General features: G+C 37.1%; 2 protein-coding genes across 2 annotated transcripts; one reads left to right on the forward strand and one right to left on the reverse strand.

Annotated features, from left to right (window-relative positions):
• Positions 1 to 428: 428 nt before the first annotated feature.
• On the reverse strand, positions 429 to 8992 carry LOC113535258 (serine/threonine kinase-like domain-containing protein STKLD1). Its single transcript, XM_026928499.3, has 19 exons — positions 8908 to 8992; positions 8690 to 8776; positions 8566 to 8610; positions 8371 to 8445; positions 8161 to 8265; positions 7584 to 7654; positions 7321 to 7436; positions 6165 to 6280; positions 5740 to 5873; positions 5393 to 5523; positions 4478 to 4555; positions 4246 to 4362; positions 4011 to 4148; positions 3167 to 3295; positions 2887 to 3012; positions 2639 to 2767; positions 2286 to 2426; positions 1523 to 1602; positions 429 to 1429 (listed from the first exon to the last, which is right to left on the reverse strand). Exons 1-19 carry the CDS (start codon positions 8920 to 8922, stop codon positions 1352 to 1354), a joined length of 1911 nt encoding a protein of 636 aa, XP_026784300.3. The 5' UTR covers positions 8923 to 8992; the 3' UTR covers positions 429 to 1351.
• Positions 8993 to 9146: 154 nt separating this feature from the next.
• LOC113534927 (solute carrier family 2, facilitated glucose transporter member 6) lies at positions 9147 to 16677 on the forward strand. The gene is made up of 10 exons (XM_026927928.3): positions 9147 to 9430; positions 9958 to 10111; positions 10355 to 10561; positions 11289 to 11388; positions 11601 to 11812; positions 12396 to 12545; positions 12659 to 12767; positions 12939 to 13118; positions 15298 to 15443; positions 15776 to 16677. Exons 1-10 carry the CDS (start codon positions 9363 to 9365, stop codon positions 15935 to 15937), a joined length of 1488 nt encoding a protein of 495 aa, XP_026783729.1. The 5' UTR covers positions 9147 to 9362; the 3' UTR covers positions 15938 to 16677.
• Positions 16678 to 17252: the final 575 nt, after the last annotated feature.

Below are 17252 nucleotides of genomic sequence, written 5' to 3' on the forward strand. Positions count from 1 at the left end.
AGTCAGGAGTTCTGTATGAATCCATTTATGTATTTTGGTTAATTTTGGTTCTGTAGTTTCTGCCCACCTTCCAAAAACCTGATGGTAAGTGGATTGGCTATGATAAATTGCCCCATGTCCATAACGGTCATGAATTGAATCTTAGACTGATCCATGACTCAGCTTTTTCAAGAGAATCTGTATGATGATAACATACTTGCACATCTTATACAGCTTCATATTTCCTATATTGTTTCCTCATTAATTATGCAAACATTGTTCCTTTACTTACAACATGAGGAGTCAGGAGTTCTATATGAATCCATCCACAAAGACAAATTAGATAAAATTATGATAAGTGGATCTATGATAAATTGGCCATAGGTGTGACTGTGTGTGTGTGTGTGTATAAAATAATTTGCATTTTGGTTCAGGATAGATTCAAACCATTTATCCAGTTTTGTGAGATCACAAACCGAGCCTACTGATGCAGTTTGTCCCAAGTATTCATGAATACAAAGACTTTATTGTGACTGACACAGTTACTGAGTACCAGATGAAAGAGCAAAACAGCTCAATGAAAGCTTGTCAATCAGCAGTGCCCCTGCATCACCATGGTGTAAATATAAGCTCTTGTAGTCTAGCATATCTCTCTGGATCTCATTAATAAAAGACTGGAAGATCAAGGGCATTAGCCAGGCTATATGATATAACTAAATATTCAAAATGGCAAAAGCTTGTGATGAAATCTGTCTTCCACTTGTTTTCCACTTGTTATAGGTGCTGCATAAATCAAGTTTTGTAAAATAACAGGCTCTTCTAAGTGGTTCTAAAATGAGAACATCAAGGGGCTTCATGGTAATCTTATTCACATGTAATCAATACGGAGGTGATGACCCTGCTCCCTTCTTCTCCACGGAAAAATCCCTGCTGGTGCCGGTGAATTGGAGGGCCTGGTGCAACCTTAAGCAAGAGGTTCTTGAGTATACTCTCTAAAGTCTAGATATACAAGGTACAGCATCTTCTACTGAATCTACAGCATAGTTGTTTGATTGGCATGAAGGAAAAGCTGATACTTTTTTTTTTTAGAATAGCAAGTGTAAGATGTAGGTGATTACACTAAGCTTGACTTGCAAAGTGCATATAATTTAATCAGAATTTGAGAAAAGGGTGGACAGAAATTTGCCTTTCATCTGGTGATGCTGTTTGTGATCTAGGTAACAATTCTTAGTACTCCAAGCATTTCTGGACAACAACAACAAGATTGTCACAGTATCCACAGACAGCACTGTAGACCTGAGTCCAAAGCCCTGTATCCAAACATTACAATATGTGTTAGTTCACTATATTAGTAGTGATGTGCCGGAGGTGGTCATGCTGAACTTGTCGACTCTACGTCATTAAGGCTCATCATTTTCGACAGGGCGTCCTGTGCCAACAGTACAGTCTCCTAAGAGGGACAGAATAACTGTTTATAGTCAAGTCAGATCCATTGCCAAATGGTATATGGGACAATACGTTGAAAAATATTCCTGTTACAAACCGTGATGGACTCATATTGTTGCAATATCTGCTCCAATTCTTCCTGTACATTTTCAGCAAGCAATTCAGGAATGATAGCATCTGAGATCCAAATACATTAATGTCAACAGATATACTGTATATACAGATATATTGTCCTTCGATATTTTAACATAAGCATATTATAAAGAAATGTACTTTCCTATTAACATACAACTGAAAGGGCAATGCAACAGCAGTGCATATACAGACAGGTGACAAATTAAAAGAAAAAGCCTTTTGCTGGCATGGTTTGGCTACACTTGCTTTGAACCGTTACTGCAAATCAATACAAAATTTTATAGACTGATCACCTTTAATGAAACATTTCTATCCTGATGGGAGTGGGCTTGAGGGCTCACTGAATGGTAAACCATATGTTATGGCCTTAACAGTAACCAGATCTCAACCTAGCTGAACACCTACAGGAGATTTTGGACTGATGTGTTAGACAGAGCTCTCCACCACCATCATCAAAACATCAACATATGAGGTAATATCTTTTGGAATAACGGTGTTCATTGATGCAGTACAGTTCCAGAGACCTGTACACTATGCATAAAGCTAAGACACTTTATGTATGTTTTTCCTTTAATTTGTCACTCATCTGCATATACAGTTATTTTATTGTATCTAAACATATCTATTCTAAATTAATTACTTCTTATTTCCAAACAAGCAAATATACCTTTACTTCACTGATCTTTTTTAACCAAAGTACCAACTCAGCATGTTTTTGCACTCACCATGTTGGACCAGCTGCTTCAGAAGATTGCAAAAGTTCTCTGTGACTTTTGGGCAATCCGAATGATGTCTTCGCGTGGCTATGATGTGATAAACACCATTCCTTTCATCTAGTACATGGAGAAGCTGTAAAGCAGCAGTCTCTGAGGTGGACAGATAGGGAGAATGTCTTTGAGAATGTATAGAATATTTTTAATTAGTTTGTTGGACATGACTTTGGCTATGAAATCACTATCTGACATCTAGCACACTAACTAGGATGACATGCCACTATAATTCATTAGATTAGACAATATCACTGAATGTACCTATGTCATTAGTACTTAGTTATTAGATAGATCACAGGTTCTCTGACCTGAGGTTTTGATTAAACCGGCCATGGCGACAAACACATGGTTCACTATAGTAGCTTCATTTGGATGACTTTTGAGTTCATGCATCAAGACACAAGTAGCCTTTTCAATATCTTTCTCTTCATGTAGAGCTATACGGATAAAAATGAAAGTGAAAGAAAATTCAGCTTTAGGTCTGACAGGTGTTTTGTTTACGCAGTAGAAATGAATGTGTGTCCTTGGTTCTTATACTTGAACTGCACTATTTTACCTTGACTAATCAGAAACTGTAGTGCAGCACACAAGCATTCTGTCACAACTGCATCTTGCAGATGCATTTCACCCACAATGCACAAAGTCTCAACAGCATCTGGAAATGATTCTGGAGCACCATAGCCTTAAGAGAACAGATGGACTGAAGTGAACTTTACATACTAACATGTATAATAAAAAAAATCACTGCAGTACTCTATTAGCAAGCCTTAAATTCTTTTTAACTATGAAGTCATTTGGTCAGGCTTTATTGGTGATTTAACTGTTATTACAATAACCTTTTTCCAGTGTACACTGTATGATTTTGCAGCAAGGGATGATGATATCCTTCTCCTGCGGGTAGTCCTTCAATGTATTCAATACTTGACGAACACTGTCCAGTTTCACAATCAGTTCACAGGCTTTCTCTAGCAAAGAACAAGCATATAGATCTTAAAACAAAGCTGTAGAAATTGCACATCACATCAATAATCATCAACTAATACATGGTGAAATTTCTATTTTCTACTGTATATATAATTCTGAAAACGAGAGACTTCTCTGAACTGAAATGTGTGTCTCTTTATCTCAACAGCAAGGAAAGTTATTCCATTTTAGCCTGATATCTCCCAGAAGTGAAAATGAGAAAGACTCTCTTTTCTGACTGCGGCACAGGAGCATCGCAAACATTTTGACAGAGAGTATTTGATTACATACTGAATTGACTAAGCTTATGTTCATTTCATGTCCAACAACTTGATGAAAGTGTGACATTCACAGTGTGAGAAAATCACACGTAGCTAGCAAGGTTTTAGGCATCTTTAGGCAGGCTGAATACTACATTCATTAAACTGGCTCCTTACCCAGTGTGATCTTTGCAGAAAGCTAGCCTAGGTAAGATTAAAAAGTAAATAAACACTTTTCCATTTTATGGTGAAATATATTTATGATTTCTTTAAGGTGTGCTGTCAAAATATGTTATAGATATAATTGATTTTTTGTGTTTTTTGGCCGTTTGCCAGAAATCAGATATAGTGACATCCAACAGGTTTTCCCAAATCACCACAAAAGAGTTGATAGAATCCATATTACAGTGGAGGAATACAGATGTTTACGGTAGATATAGAGACATCAAATACACACCATTTACTGAAATGAGCAAGAGCACTTGAAAGGCATTAGCTAGCAGATCTGTGTTCTTTGGATTGTTCTGCACAGCTTCCAGGACACAGGAAATAACTTTTTCTCCACACAGGCAACAGTCCTTGTCAATATACTGTCCTAAAATAACAGAAAAGCTGTCTTATACACCAGACTTGGAACAAACATAACTGTTATGTCTTTAAGGAAAGTATATATAGATGGCTTATTGACTAACCTGCAGATAGAAGCAGTTGTAGGAGCTGGAATGATTTCAGCTGAATGCAAGCTGACTCAGAGTGGCTGAGCATAGCAGAAGTCACAGCCTCTACCACATCACCAATTCTGCCCAAGGCTATTATATCAAAAATGCACTCTTGATGTAAGTTAAAGTTAGAGAATTTATATTCCTATCCATACTCTTAGTATTCCTTCTATAAATAAAAAAAAAATCAAGTGAGAAGATGTACCATTTCTTTCCACCTTCAGTAGGTGTGACAGAACAGAAAGTTGAATGGCCTCCACATCGGTATAAGTCATCATAAAATCTATAAAATAGAACAAACTCTGTAAGTAAGGAATAAAACTCCTTAGCTCATTTAAGGAAAATAATCAACGACAGGGTTGTGTGATGATGTTAACATCCTCAAATTGATTATTGTCCTATAGCAGAATGTCCCAAAGTGTTTTATTCCTTTTATACCACTCCAGCTGTACTGTGGTATGATGTGTTGTACTTTTTATCCATTTATAGTTACATTTAATGTTGTGGAACAAGTTAGTTCGTGTTAGCACTTTTGTTATAGCAGGTATAAACAGTCATTTCTGCACCAGCCTCTCTCTATTTTTTTTTCTATGCTTAGAGCTAATAAGAAGAGAAAAACATGTAGCTCATCACATAACTGAAAAAGTGTAAAGTGTAAATTCCTGAAGAGTTTCCCACCACCAGAAATCTCAAAGGAACATTCTATCATAAATGATAAATAAACATCTCCTTACAAAAACCTTTACCAGAAACACACGTCTAACGTTTTTGTAGTAACAACACTTTTTTTTTTTTTTTTTTTTTTTTTATTTTCCCCCTAGGTTTAGTCTTGGTCAATTCCCACCCACCAGTCAGGTGCCCCCTGTCATACGACAGCTAGCAACTGGTGAGGGCGAAGGCTATCACATGCTTCCTCTGAGACATATGAAGTCATCCTTCTGCATGCATGAGCTCACAGATGCCCAAGATTGGCTAGTGTCACTGTAACTGACAGGGGAGATAGTGTGACACCCCTCTGTAATTTGACTTAATTTGACTTGACTATTGTCCAAGCATGTCGACAGTTTTCTAAATTAGTGTAGATCTGTAGATTGAGGAGATTCTGGGTTAGAGTACATACCCAAAACACTGTCAATCCCTTCATGGAATGGCGGCCCAGTGACTCCTTGAGGAAGAGTCCGCTTAATTGAATGTGGTGAAGAACCACAGAGAATCAGACATTGTTTCACAAGAGCTTCATTTGCCAGCACCCTGTATTAACAGAAAACTCAACTTTTCCTATGTCAATTTTCACTGAAAAATAATTAAAGTAATGCATTATACATTGTTCTGTACAAGAGGGTGAAAAATGTCACTGAGGTTAAAAACATTGTGTTTCATTCTGACAGACACTAATCTGTAAAATCACTGTAAGAAATATCTTCAGCAGATATTTGATATTTTTTAAAGCTTTGGACTTAAACTGACCAGACATTGGCTCTAGTTTTCAGATTGTGGCTTAACATCCTGGTGAGGAGCTTGCGAAGGTCTTTGCATATGATGAAATCCAAAGGACTGAGGTCTTGCCTCAATTGACTCAACTGTGACAAAGAGGCCTCCTCCTGCAAATGCAGAATTAATAATGATTTATTGTGAAACTGTTTATGACTAAGACAAAGCTGTCATGAGATACAATACACAACAGCAGAACATTTGTAAAACCTCAAATCTATTTGAAATTCAAGGTCTTTCATTTCAAAAAGCAGAGTTTTTTGGGGGGGAAGAAGAAAAGAAGCATCACTTTTCATTGAATAAAGAATTATGCAAATATCTCAATTAAAAATTGAGCCAGAACGTACGGTCATTCATTATTTGACAGTATAATTAACAAAAGACAAAAAAGAGTAATGTACATTGAGTATGTGACATATCAGCATATCCAGGAGGACACAGCCGAGTGACCAGATGTCAGACTTGTCACTCCACTGGAGCAGTCTCACGCTCTCAGGGGCCATCCAGCACTTCTCACCTAGAAATAGACATTAACAGTTATGCATGTCAACATGTTACAGTTTAAAATCTGTCTAGTTTACTTCAAGACAGTCTAAGCAGTGATTAAATGTTTCTAAACTAAATTATTTATGTCTGACACTCCAATGCCTTTGTGAGAACCAGCACAAGCTGGTAACCTCGAGAACAGTCATCTACTTTTGTCCACTAGATGGCACTGCATATCTAAACCAGTGGTTCATATCCATTTCTCAAAAAGGTGAATGAGGAGACTTTTTTTCACCTGAGAAACATTCAGGTCATTACTGGTGATAAGGTCATATATTTAAGTACCCAACTGCCTGGCTCAAGGTTCAAGAGCACTGCTTCCTCTCAATACATATAAGTTTCAGTGCCTTGTTTAAGGGCACACTGGCATCAATAATCCGGACAGAGCCTGGAATCCTTTAAATGTCACCAAATCTGCAGTACATACTATTATTTTGTTATCTAACTGCCACCATTTGGGGATAAACAACATGATTAAATGATTATTTCAAATATTCTTTGTATAAATGTAGTTATTGTGAGACATTTTAATTTTGTTAATGTATAAGAGCAAGCAGAAATTCCAAAACATTGATTAAGTGCAAGAATAGATTTGGATGAATTGTATATAGTTAAACAAAACAAAACAAAACAAAAACAACAACCAATGGTGTGCCGGTGTCAAATTAATCTGCATGGCAACAGGAAAATGATTGGATGTTAGCCCATTCCTTCATTGTATCATTGTTTTTATTAATCCTAACCCTACCTCCTTTGTTAGTGTTCATTTCCTTAATAAAATTAAGCTTATATATTTTTACTGACAGTTTTAAAAATGGCACTGTTGTTTTGCTAGTGTATTGCCTCTGTTCCAACTTGCTAGTGAACCCCAGAAAACAAATTAACAGGTTTTAAAACATTGTAATGTATATTGAGTATTGTGAACATACTGTAATCATTACAATTATAATGAGATCTGTCACATTGTTATTGAGTGCTTTTACAGCTGTATACAGTGCAGGTTAAACTTACTCTCTTTGATTCTTATATGAATCTTTGCTCGATCTTGTGTGATAGTTGCTGTTCCAAAATCACATATGCGAAAGACAGAGTCACTGCTCATCAAAATGTTGGATGGTTTCAGATTTCTAAAAGTCACACACAATGTCACACACAAAGCGGATTTTTCACACCACAATTTTAAAAATAAATGACAATACACTATAGTGAAAGCTATAAAAAAGATATATTGACACATGTATAAGATGATGTAATTTGTAAATACATCCGTTAACCTGTGTAAAATGTTTCTGTTGTGAAGGTAGGCCAGTGCATCCACCATTTGTCCCAAGAACATCTGAATACACTGTACAAAGTATGCATTTCTAGAGTAAATACCTCAGACATTGATGACACAGAAAGATAAAGAGAAGCCAGTTGAATAAATTACATTTTTTTAGTTAATAAATTAATATACAGGGTGTCTAAAAAAGTCTCCATACATAGGGGAAATTAACACCTTTTAGCAAAATGTCTTCCAAAATTTTTCATACTTATATATGTATATTTCAGATTCTCAGAAAGAATGCCATTGACAAAAGAAGAACGTATTGAAATCATTCTCATGGCTGGATCGGGAAGCTGTCGCAAGGTTGCGATGGACTTTAACAGGAACCACGGCAAGCGCATCACACATGACACTGTTGCCAAACTTATTAACAAACACAAAAAGACCGGTAGTGTTGCGGACCAACTGAGAAGTAGACGTCCACGAACATCCACTGACAAAGGCACAACCGACATGATGATGGCAAACACAGTCCCCTATGTATGGAGACTTTTGAGACACACTATAGATGAGATAGATGATACCTTGTCTTCAAACTTCTCTTTTTGCTCCCTTTGAGATGAGATGACTATTTTGAGGGTGGTCATATATGGACAGTCCATCACCATTGAAAGCATGGACGATGTTATCTATGATAGAATGACAAATACAACAACAAAAACAACAACGAAAAGCCTTAAAGACCAAAAAACAAACAAACTTGTATTTCTGTGAGCAAATTCACAAGGTCTTACATGTTTATCCCACAATACGAATAACTCTCTGTATCTGACGATGTTTGGGTGATTCACATTGAGGAGACACAAAGCCTAGGAAGAGCACACAGCTAACTTATTACAAATCAAAACAAAAAATATAACCAAAATTATTTGTCACACAGTCTCTGGTATAGGGATGCTAGTTAAGGGTTGAATAAGTTGGTTGTCTACCTCCTGTAGGCTTCGATTGGCTCTAGTTTCATCCAAACATTCCACCTAAAAATGTAATGCTGGAATTATTCAGGTGCAGGAATGACTACAACTCAACTAACTAGTTCACTGTCTTCTTTAATACCTTCTTCAATGTGTATTCCAAGCCAGAATTTCTGTCTTCTACTAAAAAGGTCATACCAAAGGACCCTGGACACATCACATCTACAACCTGAAAACAGATGGACAAGTGAACCACTAGCCAGTTACCTTTCCAAACCTGTTAGAAGGTTACAATTCTGTACTTTTCACAAAAAACTATTCTATCATTAAGTCAAATACACATTCCTAGAATAACTTTACCACATAATTCTCCATAATAGAAAAGCTTTTAGCTCTCTAGCTAAGTCTTTCAGCGCCACATTACTGAGGAGACGGTTGTGTGTTGTTCTGTTTATTTTTGAGCGCTTGGAGACGTCAAACATGCCGGCACACAACTGCGCATGCGTCCTGCATCACCCCGCGCGAGCGCGCGGACGCGCGCGCGGTCACCTCATTATTTATTCAAAGATGAAATAATCGTGGTTTCTGAAGTCATCATGAAGCAACATAAGCAACATATGGATTGCTTCACGTAAAACACCCAGGCCAGGGTCGCTAATCCGTATTTTGGTAACTGCTTCCTCATTTCTTCTTGCTCTTATCCTTGACATGAAAAAGTCCAAGATTTCAACCACAGACGCATAGTCTCGGGTTTAGTCTATAACATAAAGCTGAAGATAGCAAGTTAGTCAGATAGTGAGGACACAGAGGAAGCAATGGCATCAGAAAGGAACGAAGCAACTCCATTACTACAGAAGAAAAAGAATGACCGGAAAAAAATAAGGTAACATTCTCTCTCTGTCTCTGTCTCTCTCTCCACTTTTCATCATCTCCACTTTTTCTACCCAAATTCTATAATAATGTAGACTCTACACTTTATAGACAATTGTTTAAACTGCTTTCTTCTGTCTACTGTGCACTGCCCTGAGCAGTTGTTGCCCTGAGTAGGCCTATCTATTACCATGTTTATTTACTGTCCAAATTATATATTATTCTGTATGTACATTGTCCTGAGTATTTACTGTCCTCTGGATTTATTGTAAACTTTCCACTCATCTCATGCTGTTGTCTATGCAGTTCTGTGCTACGGCATTGTTGCGTGTTGTATCTGGTTTGGACAAAACAACATTTTGTTCCAGTGTATACGATTTATATGGTGGAATGACGATTAAAAAAAACAAACAAAATTTGGTGACCATTGGTGCCCTTTCACACTGTGTGATTTATTTTATACATCTCTTCTGTATAGCTCTGTAACCTGACACTTAATATTTAACATTGAATTTGTGCTGTAAACTTGTTTTCCAATAGAAATAGCTGGCTCTTTGTTGCAGCCTTTTCGGCTGTTTTGGGCAATTTCATTTTTGGATACGCCATGGTATTTCCCTCAGCAGTGATTCCACAGCTTCAGATGGACAAAGATCCAAGTATGCACATGGATGTCCATCAGATGTCCTGGTTTGGGGTAAGAGCAGCTTGTTTGTTTCTCACTGAATATCACATTATCCTAAACTGCATTGAGAATGAATCTATAAGCAATATAAATCTTATAGAAGGGATATAAGATTTATTTATTATATAGGATATGATGTGAAATCTGGTAAAGTTGCTTATTTAACCTCCAGATCTAACCAGAATTCAGTTTTTGCACGTATGTGTGTACTTGTCCAATAAATTTGACTCTGATTCTGTTCTATTTGTTGAATAGTCTGTTTTTGCGATTGGAGCGATAGTAGGAGGGTTGAGTGCCATGGTGATGAATGACAAAATTGGAAGGAAACACAGCATCATGATATCTGTAATTCCCTCCACGGCGGGGTTTCTCATGATGGCGGCAGCGAATAAAGTGTGGTTGCTTCTCCTGGGCAGATTGCTCACAGGCATCGCTGGTGGCATTACAGCCAGCTCCATTCCTGTAGGTACATTCCCAGGCATGATGAATCAGGTTTTATATCTCCAATTCCTGTGTGTGTATGCTTTATTTTTTTGAAACACAAAACAAACAAAAGAAACACAGAGGCTCCATGTTGAATACTGACATACAGTTCCTTGTAAAAGTCTTAATCCAGTCTGATAGAGCTTGAACAATTTTGCCAGGACGAATGGGCAAAATATGAGAATCTATACATGCAAACTGCAGTCAAAGGTGGTTCTACCTAAGTATTACTAAGTACTACTAAGTATAGACCCAAGGGAGTGAATACTTTTGCAACCAGCAAATATCTGATTTTTTGTTTAATTAAACTTTATGCATCTTCAATTTAGAAATATTATGTAAATCAAATAGTAAAAATCTCAATAAAGTCCTTTTCAATTCTAGCTTGTAACACTACAAAATGTTCAAGGGGGTGAAATCTTACGTAAACCATTGCACAACTCTGAGTGAGTGATAGAAGAGTGCATTAAGACAGAAAGGGTGTTGTGTCATGTGTTCTAAGTTTACAGCAAAAGTAAATGTACTTTAATCATAAAAAAATAAGATCCAACTCAGGTACTACAATAAACGTGCATATAAACTGATACACTTCCTCTCTGTGGGTGTGATTAGCACATAATGCCAAAGATAAAATGACGCCTGAACTTTGATTAACACCTTTATTTTGGGAGTATTTTTAGACATTCATTATGCTTTACTATCCCAGGTCTATGTGTCAGAGATTTCACATCCACGTGTCAGAGGAGCCCTGGGATCTGGTCCACAGATAATGGCTGTCTTTGGAAGTCTGGCACTCTATCTTCTGGGTAAGTGAGACACTTTCGGCCTTTTCTCATTTCACATAGCAACACATTTGAATTGTTTGTTCTGAAGACACCCAGTTGAATTCATGCTGTAGGTTTTATTTTAGAAATCCATCTGGCCATTAAGATTTAGATGATTATGGGAAGTGAAAGAGAAATGCATGGCATGGGAACAAACTACACTATCTATGTGGGATTTCCTTTCTTGCCCACAGGCTTGATTCTGCCGTGGCGGTGGCTGGCTGTAGCTGGGGAAGTTCCTGTTCTGATTATGCTATTGCTCTTGTGCTTCATGCCAAACTCTCCACGTTACCTCATCACCAACAACAAACGGGACGAGGCCTCCAGAGCCCTCCAATGGCTCAGGGGCCCTGATTCAAACTACATCACTGAACTAAATCAAATTGAGCGCAGTGTCAATTCCCAGGTAAAATGAAACAGCAGCATTACATTTGCATGGATAATCTATGGAACAAGACCTTTTATATCAAAAAGCCCAAAACTAAAAAACTAACTTTTTAAATGAACCTACTGCAAGATGCAAAAGTCATCAACTGGTTGATCGTGGTCCAGATGTAGAGCCAGCAAAGTATTACATAGATCGAACTGAGCATTTGAAAAATACTGTAGCTCAATGGAGCGGTGTATGAAAAAAAACTGGCTGTAGTTTAGCATCTCCACAGCAGCTTCTGTAACAGATCCTCTGTTGTGGCTTGTTGTGGCCGGTCACATGCATTTATGTCAAGGCAGCTCATTGAGAAACATTTTACAGATGTTCATAGATTTTTTAAATTTTCCTCCCTGGTCTGATTAGTCAAGTGATGATGTGCCTTGTTTAAAGCCATATACCAGTCACTAATGTTTATGGCATCTGTTGTCACCATTTATTCATGTTCATTATTCAGACCTTTGTAAGCAAGGATTTTATGTAGCTGCACCTTTCAGCATTTTTGGTTGTGTACCACTGGCATAGTGTACCTAAAAAAGCTCCAATTTAACCTTTCCAACAGGTTGGAATACAGTGGTCGGATCTTAGGAGTCCTTTCTTCTACAAGCCGATCTTGATCTCTGTGTTTATGAGATTCTTGCAGCAGATGACGGGTATTACACCCATCTTGGTTTATCTTCAGCCTATTTTTGAGAAAACATCCATTTCACTGGTAAGTGGCTTCGAACAACGTATTAAATCAGGGTTGAGTATTGTATGTTCATATGAATTTGCCCATGGAATGTGTCTAAGGCTGTCACATTATGTTTTCTTAATGATATTCAGAAGCCCGAGTTCGATGCAGCAATAGTAGGAGGTGTTAGACTGTGCTCTGTTGTAATCGCAGCTGCTTTAATGGACAAAGCTGGCAGGAAAGCTCTGCTTTACACATCAGGTTTGTGTTGTGCATCAAGTATGGTTCTGTTGAATATTTTGTTGGATGCTTAGCACTTACCATAATGTTGCAGTTCTGCCATATAATTTCTGTGGAAGTCAGTTATAATAAAGTTATCAACATATGATAGTAACTGTCCAAAATGATAAATTTGTACCTTTACCTTTTCAGCATTTATAATGTATCTGGCCACACTGACAATGACCATATCCACCCACCAACTGTCATGTGATAGTAGGAACATTACTGCTGAGGTCCCATCTGCAGCAGATGCTTATGGAGCCATGGCAGGTCATGCTGTAAGCTCCGGCACAATTATCCCCCTCATCAGCATCATGTTTATAGTATTTGGTAAGTGCCGATTTAAAGTTATCCATGTATTCTTTAGTTCATAAAGAAGTGCGCACAATAGAGGTGAAACAGTTTAATAAACAGTATGACAACCATACAACCCAATATCAAGGTTTTATATTGTTAAAAGACTTGCAGAATATTTCAAGCAACATAAACCAGTGCAACAGAACATTAACAGTCCACCTATTTATGCAAAAGTCCTGTTGAATTTTAAATTTTTACTGGTCAGAAGGTGTTGAGTAATAGCAGCTCCGGCCGAAAGGTTTATATTAATGCACTTGTTGTAATATATTTATTTAGCATTTTTGGAAGGAGTCTCCAATGTCAGCACCTTGTAACAGTCAGAGGTAAAGCTGTAAATGTAAATGTTCTGATACTGGAGAGTCTTTTGGAGTTCATGGATTTATTTCATAACAACATAAAAAACTGCAATTTTTGTCTTATTAACTTCACAAGAGAAGAAAAAGAGAGTCTGGTGAGGGAACGACAGTTCATAACTGTCATAGTGCAAGTGAAAACAGGAACCTGTTTTAAGAATGTTCCAGATTATTAAATGCAACTTTTAACAGATAAAAAAAAATGTGATGATATATGTAGAAATGGAAATTGTTGTGGTATAAGAGGAATGGAACACCTTAGGACATACTATTATAAAAAAGGAAAATAATCCACTTTCTAGTGGTGACAGTTATTTTCCTATAACAGCACATGCCATTGTCTATTATTCGTTACGTAATAATTGTTAACTTACCTTAATAAATCATAAGTAGTGTTGACAAAGTAAATTAACATGTATTGACATTTGTTTGCATGTTGATGCAAATACAACTGTACTGACTAATATTTATTGATTCAATTTAATCAGTAAGTCCAGATAAATTAGCAAAACTTAAAATACAGCGTGTTGATACTACTGAACATCGGTCTCCAGGCGTAAAGATTGGATGTTTCTTTCAAGTCTCAATTGTGAACGTTGTCATTTAACAAGGTGTTGCTTATGTTGGTCATTGTGAACTTCATTCTACTCAGTGATGGTATGAAATGAAAACCTTCTTCGTTTCATCATTTGGAAGTATTCTATAAACTATAAAGTAATCATACTTTATAGTTTAACATATAAGTTATTTTTAGTTATGTTAGTTTATGTGCAGCAGACCATTTTCCTCACTTTCTGAATAACCACCTATTTCTCAGCCTGGACTGGCCTTTCCGAAACAGCCAGCTTCCACATTGTTGCCTTGATCTGGTTTCAGTTTGATGCATGCAGACATCAGCATTTGTCCATAGGTTTGACTTTTAAATTCTAGTTCCTGCCTTTGAATGGAGGATAAGTTTGTTTTTCAGAAGAATTTTTAAAATCTGCAAAATTATAGTGATGGATAGCCAACGCTTTATATAATTTTATTACTCATACTTCTGATGTGTTTTCACATTGCACTCAAAACTTTACTGAAAAGAATGGATACAGAAGTTAGTTTGTACAGCAGCCTGCTAAGTGACAGTGTGAAACCAAAGAAAGGAACAATAATGTCTTTTAAAGGATTTAACACAGCACTAATTTCTTTTCAATCAGTGTAAAGTGCAAGATTTATATGATTAGCATGGAAGGAAAAGCTTTAGCAGGTCTGTCATGTAGTTCTTTTTTAAGGTTACTGTCTTGCTCCTTATCCTTTCCTACAAACCCTGAATTTTGTAACCAAAAAGTGAATAAATTTGTGTGGGACCTGAAGAATAAGCTACAGTATGTGTGCAAAAAAGTGCAGATAATGACAAAAAAAACATATGCATAACACTTATGCCTTACATGTTCTTTTAAACTTACCATTATTATGCAGTTTCTTTCTTCATTCTTTTAAGCCTCTAATGCATGCTTGCATTTCCATGCCTAAAAGGTGTTGTATAAATAAGGACTAAAACATTATAGAACATTATAGCTGTTATAGAGAAACAGTCAACGACAGGGTTGTGGATTAGTTTCCAATAACAGCATGTCCGAAAGTGTTTTATTTCTTTTATACCACAGCAATTTTCATACGATTATTTTAATAAGTTTTTTTTTATTTTTAAAGATGACACATCTTACTTTTTTGTTTATAGTTACATTTATTGTTGTAAAACATCTGTAAAACAAGTGAGTTCCTGTGATCCTGTTATTATTGTTTCACTTTCTGAGCAGGTTATGCAATGGGCTGGGGTCCGATCACATGGCTGCTGATGTCGGAGATCCTGCCAATGACAGCACGCGGCGTTGCTTCAGGCCTGTGTGTGGTGGTCAGCTGGGCCACTGCTTTTGCGCTGACACAAATCTTCATGCACGCAGTGGTAAATTCCATGGCACTGTTTTATGGTTTATGAAGCAAGAAGGAATATTAAAACTACTAAATTTAATTTTTGCATCAAGTATAACATTAAAAACTATGTAAACTTCCATTTTAAAATAGGATTGCAATGCAGGCTAATCTGATATAAGGTCAAACGACGGATTGGAAATTTCTCAATTCCACCAGACTGTTGCAACCACTCAGTGTGAAACATTCCAAACAGTAGAAGCAATGATAATTTGTGCTGTTACATAATGTGTCATAGGTTGTACTTTCCAGTATTGTGCAAAGAATAGGATACAGTTCCCCCTTTACTTTTTTTCTCCCTTACAGGAGGCGTATGGACTTTATGCACCGTTTCTGTTCTTCTGTGTAATCTGCGTGCTGAACATCATATTCACTGCCAAGTGTGTGCCTGAAACTAAAGGGAGAACACTGGAGGAAATTGAGAACTATTTCAGAACTGGACGCACCTTCACCATTGCTGAGAGTTAGTCTTTTCTGCAATAAGGGAAACTTGAAAAAGAATTTCCATTTTGTAAAATGAAAAAGTATTGAATTGAGTAGATTAGTTGAGTATTGACAGTTGATAACTGAGTAGATAGTTTTCAAACACAGTTGTGCACTTTGCTGTTTCTGTCTATTTTGATGATACAGCTCTTTTCTGCTTTACATATGTCACTGAGTAAATAAGTACTGTAAAAATACATAATATACTGTATATATTGTATATCAATATTATACAAGGATAATATTGTACAACCACTTTTTGTGGTTCTCGGGGGAAATTTACATGCCATTTATATGAGTTTTACTTTTAAATATATCATTTATATTTTATTGATTTTAGCTGAGAAAAAAATGGAAATCCATTGTGCAATATCTGTTGACTGAAGCAATACAACACTTCTCCTTTTATTATTGCTGTGGGTTTGGTTGAATTGTCGAGTACACCCTGAATGACCACAAATTGCACAAGATGCTGGAAACCAATGAAGAAAAGATCATTCTGAGCACAGTCATCCTCAAGGGTGTGTCATTGTGACTCACTATTTATTGGATAGCATCTCTTTGGTTATTTAAGAAATCAAAGATATCTTCTGAATGCTTTCTACTCTTTCACAACTGACAACTGACTTACATTTCCTTGTTAAATGTTGACCAAAAACTCAGTTTTTTTTTGTTCCCTCACTGCAAAAATGTATATCGTATTGAATAAAGGAACAGTTGTCTAACGTTTCTCATTATGAGATTATTACATAACAAATATAACACCATGAACAATATTCGAATCCCGCCTCCACCGTATGTGTGTGGAGTTTGCGTGTTCTCCTTGTGCTACGGGAGTTTCCTCCGGGTACCTCCGGGGTTTCCTCCGGGTACATCCCCCAGTCCAAAGACGCGTTGTAGGCTAACTGGCATTTCCAAATTGTCCGTAGTGTGTGAATGTGTGTGATTGTGCCCTGTGATGGGCTGGCCCCCTGTCCAGGGTGTCCCCTGCCTTGTGCCCCGGGTTCCCTGGGATAGACTCCAGGCTACCTTGTGTAGGATAAGTGGTACAGAAAATGGATGGATGGATGGATGGAACACTACTGCAACTCTGAGCACTACGAGACTGTCTGCTGATGATATGTTGAAGTTTGAGATGCCAGCCATGTTTCAATGATTATATGGTTTAGACCCTCTTTAAGGGGTCTCCCAGTCATGGAAAAGTTGTGTGTCCGGGCAGGACATTTACAAAGAGCGCACTGCCGAATAGCCATTTAGATATTTTTTTTCTATGCAAAACCAACCTGCCCACACTCTCACT

This window comes from Pangasianodon hypophthalmus, chromosome 8 (genome assembly GCF_027358585.1).
Source record: "Pangasianodon hypophthalmus isolate fPanHyp1 chromosome 8, fPanHyp1.pri, whole genome shotgun sequence".
Classification (NCBI taxonomy): Eukaryota; Metazoa; Chordata; class Actinopteri; order Siluriformes; family Pangasiidae; genus Pangasianodon; species Pangasianodon hypophthalmus.

Bases quoted from the DNA above. Each gene is read 5' to 3' on its own strand.
- LOC113535258 (XM_026928499.3), bottom strand. The intron at 5,524-5,739 runs GTCAGTTTAAGT...CTGTTAATACAG, and splicing joins AAAACTAGAGCCAATGTCTG to GGTGCTGGCAAATGAAGCTC. The intron at 3,013-3,166 runs GTTATTGTAATA...TGTTCTCTTAAG, and splicing joins ACAGTGTACACTGGAAAAAG to GCTATGGTGCTCCAGAATCA.
- LOC113534927 (XM_026927928.3), top strand. From the start codon at position 9,363: ATGGCATCAGAAAGGAACGAAGCAACTCCATTACTACAGAAGAAAAAG. The intron at 11,813-12,395 runs GTAAAATGAAAC...CCTTTCCAACAG, and splicing joins AGCGCAGTGTCAATTCCCAG to GTTGGAATACAGTGGTCGGA. The intron at 12,546-12,658 runs GTAAGTGGCTTC...AATGATATTCAG, and splicing joins AGAAAACATCCATTTCACTG to AAGCCCGAGTTCGATGCAGC.